The sequence below is a fragment of the Ammodytes marinus genome (assembly GCF_949987685.1).
Source record: "Ammodytes marinus genome assembly, chromosome: 2".
NCBI lineage: Eukaryota > Metazoa > Chordata > Actinopteri > Uranoscopiformes > Ammodytidae > Ammodytes > Ammodytes marinus.
Window position 1 is genome coordinate 19,392,429 of NC_137231.1, and position 9,776 is coordinate 19,402,204.

The 9,776-nt window shown below is 40.3% G+C and overlaps 1 protein-coding gene across 1 annotated transcript in view; it reads left to right on the forward strand.

The window, feature by feature from the left end:
- stpg2 (sperm-tail PG-rich repeat containing 2) overlaps positions 1 to 9,776 on the forward strand; it is a gene marked incomplete at both ends in the record, with an annotated part of 54,898 nt that overhangs the window by 34,377 nt on the left and 10,745 nt on the right. The window contains 2 exon segments of the mRNA XM_080035187.1: positions 6,771 to 6,936; positions 9,200 to 9,315. Coding sequence (XP_079891313.1) covers positions 6,771 to 6,936; positions 9,200 to 9,315 — 282 coding nt within the window.

Below are 9,776 nucleotides of genomic sequence, written 5' to 3' on the forward strand. Positions count from 1 at the left end.
ACCTGAGGCACTGCCCAGAGTAGAGATCAGTATTTAAACAAATTACAAACTAATTTTCCACTTTTGGATTAGATTAGAGGAAGTGAAATTTGACCAGGCCAGTTCCTTTCATTTGATACTGTCAATGTTTATTATGAGCATTGAGTTTTACTTCTGCTTCAATTTTGGTAGATTTTCTTCTTCTCTGTTCAGCTTCAAGTACTCAGATTTTCTGCCTTTATATTCTCTGCTTGTCTTGTGCTCCATTTCGGCACTATCTGTCTCACTTTAATTTAATCAATCTCTTTAGCCACTCTTCGTGTGGCTGAAGTAGACACATGTGGTACGCAGATGTGTCCAGAGTGTGCAGCTTCATGCCTACAGTACATGTATATTTCTCCGTCCAAAGTATGGGCACCAGCTGTGGCCAGCAGCTGTGTGCATAGTGGATTGTGTGTGTATGTGTGTACCCATATGCAGGTGTGGGCATGCACCCCATTTTTATGCAGCAGCTGTGTGTTATGTGTGTGTTTGGTTACAGACAGCTGTTTAGTAGCAGGTGATGATTTTAGGAGCCAAGCAGACAGTCAACCAGGCAGGCGGCCAGTAGACGGGGGGCGACGGGGAGAGACTGGGCTGGGCTTTTCCTCAGCCTGGCCTTCTGGACCGCTGCTGGATGGCTGGGGGTTCAGGAGGCACCCAGCTATGGGTGTCAATGTTTATACACCTGCCAGACTCCATGCACAGTTTACAGATTACTACTGTGTATAAATCAGTCACAGGGCAACAGTTACAGAGCCAAGGCCTAAAAGGGTCTGGGTTTAAACTCACTCTGGCTCATATCTAAACTAATATTTCCTCACTGATCAGATGTGGTGAAATGAGAGAACTGAGCTTTTACAAGAATGAAGACAAAAGGGAATTTGTGGGGTTAAAAGCAGATGCAAAAAATGCAAAAGGCAAGAAAAACTAAATGAGAAGACATGGAGATAATAAGCAAATTGGGCAATGTAGAAATACAATTATGCACAAACCAAGTCGTACAAGTCTACAAAACACTGCATAAAACTGGAGCTGTCAGCAAATTGTTAGACTAACTGCTGCCTATAAAGTGCGAATAGGAGGCGAATGGGACCCATATGGTTTCCCTCTGTCATTCCATCTATACTGAAGACCTGTCTAAAACCTCATTAAGGCCTTATGACACTAGCCATACCTCCTCTACTAGCATCAGACAGATGGCTATCAAGCTCTATGATGAGACACCAGCTGTGCTTGTGCCACAGAACGACATAGTCGGTCTATTCTGGGAAGAAAACAAGCAGATGCTGTTTTCACTTTTCATTTAAATACTTGCGACATATTTTGTTACTTAAGACAAAGCAACACACAAAGTCAAAGTGAAGCGCACAAAAAATGCTTTATTAAAAAAGCGTCACCACATAGCAGAGCTTTTCTGTGTATGTAATAGGTTTGGTAACCAGTGTCTGGTTATGTGTAAAGACCCTATTTTACCTTAAAAATCGTATGCACAGGCAGTTAACAAATTAAGAAAGACAAATTATAACAGTGATAATGGTATTGGCCCTCTTCTTTTTCTCCCCAATGTATTGGTTAGTATATTTTGTCAAATGGTTGGTTGGTTTGGTTTGAATTTAGGACAATTGATAATAAAAAGTAAACAACATCTCCCTACCCTACCCTACCCTACCCTACCCCCAACACAATGTAAATGTTTAGTTGCACGCTACACCAAGCTGCAAACATAGCAGTCTGTTGATGGTGCAGTATTTTTGGACACCTGCCAGTAAGTTTCACCATTAAGAGGAACAGATAAACCTCTTGTGACATTCTGGATTTAAAAGGCAGAGCCTAAGTAACCATTATTATTTATTAGACTCTAAATGGGGATATCCAACCTCTTCATTATCTCCATAGTGTGCCAGCAAGACTGAGGACAAAGTGTAGGGTCCGTGCAATAGCCACTTTAAGGATGTGTAGCTTTTTAAAACACAAGGTACCTGTGAGGTTTTTGTCTCAACCTTGATAGTGGGAATACAGCAACATTAGACTTTATTTTCAAGTCTGCATACATTTCTTAAAGGCATAGAGCATCAACTGCAAACCAATTCCCAACTGGATACATTGTGAGCCTCAGACTAGTTTCAACCTTTCAAAACTTAGCTTCAGTGATCAGAATTGTGTCAGTAACACAACGCAAACCACCACATGTATTTTTAACCTGAGTAGATAAAATGAGATAAAAGATAAAGTGGAAGCAGAGCCATTAATGACTGCACACGAGTGAGAATATGAATATGTCATGGGTAGATGTGTCTCTCTCTCACACACACACACGCACGCACGCACGCACACACACACACACACACACACACACACACACACACACACACAGACATACCCATACACATACACAAAAACACACACACACACATATGTGTGCATGTACACACAGACAAGCACATGCATTGGCACACAAACCCCCGCTAAGAATATTATCTGGAGTACAGCGATCTGTAAAATCGAAATATTGGCTGAAAATAGCATTTTGCTTTGTGAGGAAGAATGAAAGTCTTAAAAGAGTAATGAGACAAAGAAGAATGGAATGTAGTTGTAACACACACACACACGCACACACACACACACACACACACACACACACACACACACACACACAAACACACACACACACATGCACACATCTCTTGTGTTAAACTTGGCCATTAGTCAAAAGCTGTCACTTTATATACTAAGCCAAATCATTAGTATGGCGGTTGTCAGATGTACTTGAGTGGCCTTTAGTGTGAGAAACATGACGTGCAAGAAAGGCTATACGAATATAACAAGTAACATCTGGCTTTGTGTTCACTCAAATGAAGCTGGCCATGGGACGGAGAATATGCTTATGTTAATGATGGGGCAGTATAGTTTGAAGGTTTCCATGGTGGTGAACCCATACACGATGAAAGTAATCTGTATTTAGTAGGGATGGCCATTTAGAATTTTTTCTTTAACCGGTTAACCACAAGAATGAATGGTTATTAACCGGTTAACCGTTAAGATTTAATGTAGCCTATTAATAGTGAAATACATGAAACATTATAGCAGGGCTCCCAACCTTTTTTTGTTCCAAGGACCGGCATATTAATTTAAAAACAATTCAGGGACCAGCAGCCAATTTAAATGCCTACATTTTGACATTCACGCGGCACCTTGTCTGTTGTGAGAAGAGGTATAGTATGCGAATGTAGGAGCAGAAAGTGAAATAAGTGACTGAAAAGGGACATTTACACACACACACAGGCTTAGGGGATGGGTAGCCTACCGAAACCCGGTGCTAAGTAGTGCTGAGCACGGGGCAACATTTTGAAATACCGTAGTATTGATAAGCTCCGACGTTATCAGTACTGCATAACGGTACTTTACGCTTTTGTTTATGACGGATTTTCGCTATTGATCCTCGCACACAAGCATGGCAGACCTCTCTCTGTCTGTGCAGGGGCACTCACTGCCTGTCTGTCACTATCTCACACTCAAACTCACTGAGACGGTGATAGATGCAGGACAGCATACACCTCAAGAAGGCTAATGCTAGCGCTATGTTAAGCTAGCGGGAGCCCACGCTGTTAATTAAATTATACAAACACATGGCAGGGGAGTGTTGTGACCATACGTTGTGACCACTATCTATGGTTGTGACTGGCTATCTTTCTGGGAGTGTACCATGGACCTATTATAAAGTTGAGAGTAGCCTACACAACTCTTTTCATTCTTTACCGACAGTTGGCATTCTTACATTTGGTTTAGCAATATCAAAATAAGAGTCCGGATTTCAGAGAAATTAATATGATTTAATTTTTTTTTAAAGTTTAACCTTTAGTATTAACCAGTTAAAGATCTTCTTAACGGTTAACCAGTTAACCATGGACATCCCTAGTATTTAGGTATAAACAAACCTGATATACGTACACACCTATGGTCTTTACCACCTTCATGATACAGTGAAGGACAAATAGACAATCCCACAATACATTTAAAAGGTACGTATATTTACAGTTTAACCTTAACAAAATGTATACATACAAAATGCCAATTATTGCCTAATTTTGCTTGATTATACCCGAAGGTGAAAACAATTACTTCTGCACATTCATTTAGCTTGAATCAATTACAAAATGGGCATAAATTATCAGTAAATGCTTATGTGAATAATAGAAAATAATAAAGATATCAGGCTCAAATTTTTTAATAACATTTCAAGACATTTGTTGTACAAGGACAATCCTGTTTTCATCCTCTTTACAGGATGTGTTCAGTTTGGTTTACCTTATGCTTTCCAAATGGAATTGTTATGTCTACAAAAGTCCAATGTGGCAATCAGTTAATCATTAGTGAAAGTGAGTGGATGAAGTAAAAAAGTATGGTAAGGTGGGTTTTACAGCCTTCATTGAACCGCCTGCAGACTTTGCCAATGTTTTGTGAGAAATAGCACTAAATAGTAGCCCCCATTGTACCCTTTAACTCAATTTAGATTGTACCAGTTAATTCATTTAATATTTATGGTGACCACAATAGGCTTGATTTGTTGTCATTTACTGGAACTATAACTTTAATTTTATACCTTACATTGTACATGCCTCAAAGAATATAAAGTTGTCATATTTTGTCAATTTCTTCTCATTCCACTTTTATTAAAAAATACTCTCAGGTCTGACAATCTTTCTTGGTGCTAGCATCACATCAATATTTAATTACAGTTATTCTGTGACACTGCCTGCCTGCCACGAATGCTTATATCTGGCATCTACTGTATGCTATATGCTCTCTGAGCTATTTTGCAGACAGTCAAGGGCAAATGTGACTGAATCGTTTGGAAAATGTGTGTGCAGTCTTATGTGTGGGTCTCTTAGTGTGTATGTAGGAAGATAAGTATTGAGCTGTCTAAGTGTCCAGGGTGTGTAATTAAATACAGCCTGAGTGCTGTCAATAGGTGATGACTGCTGCTGTGAACAGTGGTTTGCTCCATATTGAGGACTATAGGGCCCCCCGACAGGTGTGGGTGTGTGTGTGTGTGTGTGTGTATGCGTGTGCACATTATGTTGCAGAGTTTGGAGGATGATTGCTCTGCACTGTTAGATAGATCTGTGACAGATGTGTGCCCACAGGTGCCTGTGTGTATCTGTGTGTTTGTGTTTGTGTGTGTGTGTATGTCTGTGTTTGTGTGTATTGAATCCACGGGATTCAGTAAAAGGTGACACACATTTCCCTCACCATCATTCAATTATTCTTACTTTTTTGACTTTCAATATCACATAGAATCAGTGTGTGTGTGTGTGTGTGTGTGTGTGCGCACGTATGCTTGTAAATTGACTATCTCTCTCTGTGTGTGGGGTTGTATTGTCTTGCACATGTTGTGCTTGCCTCCTTCTCCTCCCACTGTGTCTATAATGAAAAGCTAAATGGCCTAGGTTAGCAATGATTGAAGATGGACGGCTACCGAGGAGGAGAAGGAGAAAACTGCGGTCGGGAAATGACAGTTTGAGGTAAATGACAGCTCTTCTATGTTTAGGACAAATGGATCGTGGGGCTATATTCAGCCTTCGCCATCAATTATTCAAAGCCCCACTGACAAGACAAATCCCCAGTAACTCAGACTCTTCTGCTGAAGGTTTTCCTGCAAGTTTTCTAACCAGGTGATGACATGATTCACCCAGTTTCCTTTTCAGACCCAATTTCTACAACTGGGATCCTGTACATGATGTTCACATCACCAAGAGTGCCTCTGTGAACTAGCTCTTAATTATGAAGAATTCATTAATGACTAAGAATGTAATGTCCTTGTTATGGAGGCTTTTTTATTATCTGAAATTACCTGTGATAGGTTGCCCATATTTCCAATCTTTGTTTCTCCCTCTATGGAGCAGCAGCATAATGCCAGTTGTGTGCCAACCACTCATTTGCACCACCGAGAAGATGTGTGTGTGCGTGCGTGTGTGTGCGTGTGTGTGTGTGTGTGTGTGTGTGTGTGTGTGTGTGTGTGTGTGTGTGTGTGTGACGTATTTGTCGCCATTTGCATGTAGATGATGTGACATTCATAACACAACCCTTGCGTCTGTACACTTATTCACACATGAATCTGTGTCTGTGGGTGATATATAACAAGTGTGTTCTAAAAACAGATATGAGAGTGGGTCATTTGTTATTCATAATGAGGGTGTGCCCCATATTGTTTTGACTTATCAGTTGTGTAATCTAATAAGGTGACCCTAGAAACTCCATATTTTGGATGTGTAATTGTATGTTACCTTGTCAGACATTCGACCATTGTGACTATGTCTGTGACTCAACCTTTGTTAACTTCACCAATTTAATAATACATTCTTTCTTTCAAATACATAGAATGTCTCAACAGCTATTGAAAAATTGGTACAGATACATTTGGGGTTCCAAATAAGGAATCATTATGAGTTTGGGAATCTTCTGATTGGTTAAATACTTTGGTTCATGGATAATTACCTAAAAAAAACTAACATTCACATTAATTTCAGCTGTAACATGTTTTTATTGCTCATAAGCAGATGTTATCATGCCAACGCGCCCCAATCAAGATGGTGAAAATGGTAAACCTTATACTTGTAAGTTAGCATTTACCCAACCTGACAGAGCTGCTGGCTTGACTGTAGACCTATAGTAGTATTTTATATAGAATCTATGCTGTAGACTCTTAATCCTGTTATGTACACATAGCTTGTCCTCTCCTCTCTGCACAGGATTCCCCTCCATCCACCAGTTACAATGTGATTGAGACATTTGAGAAGGCTAATAGCCGCCCTTACCTACTACCAAGAAGTGAAGGAGCTAAGAGACGTCAGAGCTGCTTCCTCTCTACGGCACAGCGAGATGATTTCTTCCAGCCACGTGACCCCAGTGTACCAGGTATCAAATACACCCAGAAAATGCTGAAAATGTCTCAGAAAAATACCAGTCTTGTTCATACATGTCTGTGCATTTCTTCTAACTTTTCTTCTTTCTTTTTATCTATCTGCCTATCCAATGATCCTTTTCATCATGAACATTCAGAAACTGTACAGCCGAATAAGCTCCCTCTCTGTGGCCCTATAACCTAATATTTACCTCAATTACACTCCCATTGAAGAATGTTGTTTCAAAATTGATAGATTCATGACTTACTTGGATAATTTATGACTAGCCCCATTTCACCAAGGGACTCAACCCAGGAGGCACCCCAAACCGTTTAACCAAAATCCAATTTGCATATAAATAGATTTGGAGCGTTTGCAATAGTGGCACACACACATAAACACACACACACACACACACACGGATATGGGCATAGTACACACACATGGATATGGGCATATTACACACATATGGATATGGGCATAGTACACACAAGTACATTCAATTTGCATGTATGAACAGGTCAGTATACATTTAGGAACATTATATTCCTCATCATGCTGGGTCCCCTGAAACCACATTTCTTGTAATGTCTGGTTAGATCATTTTAGTATTCAAAAAAACACAAACACACATAGTACAAAGTCTCTGCAGACTGACAATGCTTTATATAATTGTGCGGGACATATACAGTGCTGCTTGAAAGTATGTGAACCCCTTGAGCCTTTTGGAATTGTATTTATTTTAACCATTACTAGTTCATTTTTATCAATACCAGTATTTTTTATATGAAATAACAGATGTCTGTTTATCAATTCAACATTTTTCTTTTCCGGAAATCAATTGTTAAAACAGACAAAACAAATGATTTGCCAACTTTTGTATGTGCAAAAGTTTGTAAACCCTGAGCTGCATTACTTGAAATCGAGCAGGTAAACACAATCAGGTGGGCCAAATTGAGTGATGAAATGGACCAATGAAATGACAGATCTTTAGGCAATGTTTGACAGGCCACGCCTCTTTCCCCCTTACTCTGATGGATTTGAAATGTATTAAACACGTACAGCTCATGGTGCTCCACAATAAAGCCTCTTGGACCATAGGGGTCAGCCATGATTTTTTTTCTTCCCTAATTTGCATTTTCTCTGCTAAAATGGTGCTCTTTATGGTCCATAAATATAAATACATATTTCTATCTATGTTTATGGTCTAGAGAGCCGTCCCATCATTTCCGGCTTCCATATTTTTTCGGGCCACAATATACAGATTAGCGCCGCCTGCTGTTATGGAGACATTACGTCCCGCGCAAGCGCATAGCGTACGGTAAGTCAGCAGTCGTCTTGGTGTGTTCTTTGCACTTTTTTGGCCGCGACGGGAAGCCTGGAGTTGCCTGAATCGGCAAACTCCATTTTCGGGTAGTCGGACTGGTGTGTCCTGGCCTTTAGGGGGCTGACATACACACGTGTAAGCTTTTTTATTTATAGAGTAAGTAAGCTTTTATTTATAGAGCGCCCTTCACAGACCAGGGTCACAAGGCGCTTCACAATGCGCTTCCAAAGCGCTTTACATATCATTTTTATACACACACTCAAACACCGATGGCAGTGTATACAGTTTTAGCGAGATAGCTCTAAAAACATGGCCGCCATTGACCAAAACGTCTTTGCAAGAGCGGACCTTTGCTGCTGATTTGCCACGACATATACTGTTCGATCGCCCCCAAACTCGTCTTCAGAAAGCTTTTTGAGCCGGCCAGACGGGGGGCCCCGAGGATGCGGGGCTTGCGGTCAGCGCCGGTGGGGCCTGTACTTTGAAAATCTCTGTGGAATTTTTTCTACGTAGTTATTTTATAATATCTTAAAGTTTACTTTTAATGTTCCTTTTTACATGATACTTTATGATGTATTTGTGTCTATTGTTTTACTCTTTGTACTTTACAGCACTTTGGTCTGCCTTGGCAGTAATACATGTGCTAGATAAATAAAGTTGACTTGACTTGGACTTTTCTGAGCTCCTGCTCTTGTAAACGCTGACAGAGAGTTTTGTGGAGCTGATAGGCTTAATCAACTTTGTGTTTACTCATTTGACCATGGCTTGAATGTAACCGATATTCACTTATATGAAAAAGTTCTGCACTATAGCTTTTAAGATAAATGTAGGGTGTAAGTGTTTTTGTGGGCAAACACCACTCTTTCCGTCCCCTGTTAAATATTACAATGGTGTGTGTGTGTGTGTGTGTGTGTGTGTGTGTGTGTGTGTGTGTGTGTGTGTTCATCAGGTCCTGGCAAGTACAACCTCAGAGTGAAATCCTTCCCTCAAATGGCTTCGGTCTCCTCCAGAGAAGATCGATTCAAAATCCCCATGAACACCAACCCTGGACCTGGCACCTATAAAGTAAGCATGTTAAAGTTACATTTTACTTGTGACATATTCTTACTTCCCAACACACTCCCAATTCTACATGAGTCCTTGAGCAGCTATAGTTCACTCGACATCCACTGCGTGTATGGGATGTGTGTGTGTCTCTCTACGACTGAGAGTGTGAGTCTGATGACACTCGAGTGTGCAATCAAAGAACCTGTTTGTGTGTCTGGTGCTTGAATGAGAGTCCGAAAATAAATTAATAATCTTTATTAAGGACTCAGATGGTCCACTCACATCCAACATACACACACACATAGAACACAAAAAACAAGTAAAACCAGGTCATCAGCATACATGAGATGATTCACAACTTGATCTCCCACAATACATCCTGTTGTACATTCATTTAGCTGTCTTGAAAGGTCATCAATATATACATTAAAAAGAATAGGAGATAAGATTCCTCCTTGACGGACCCCATTCGCCACATG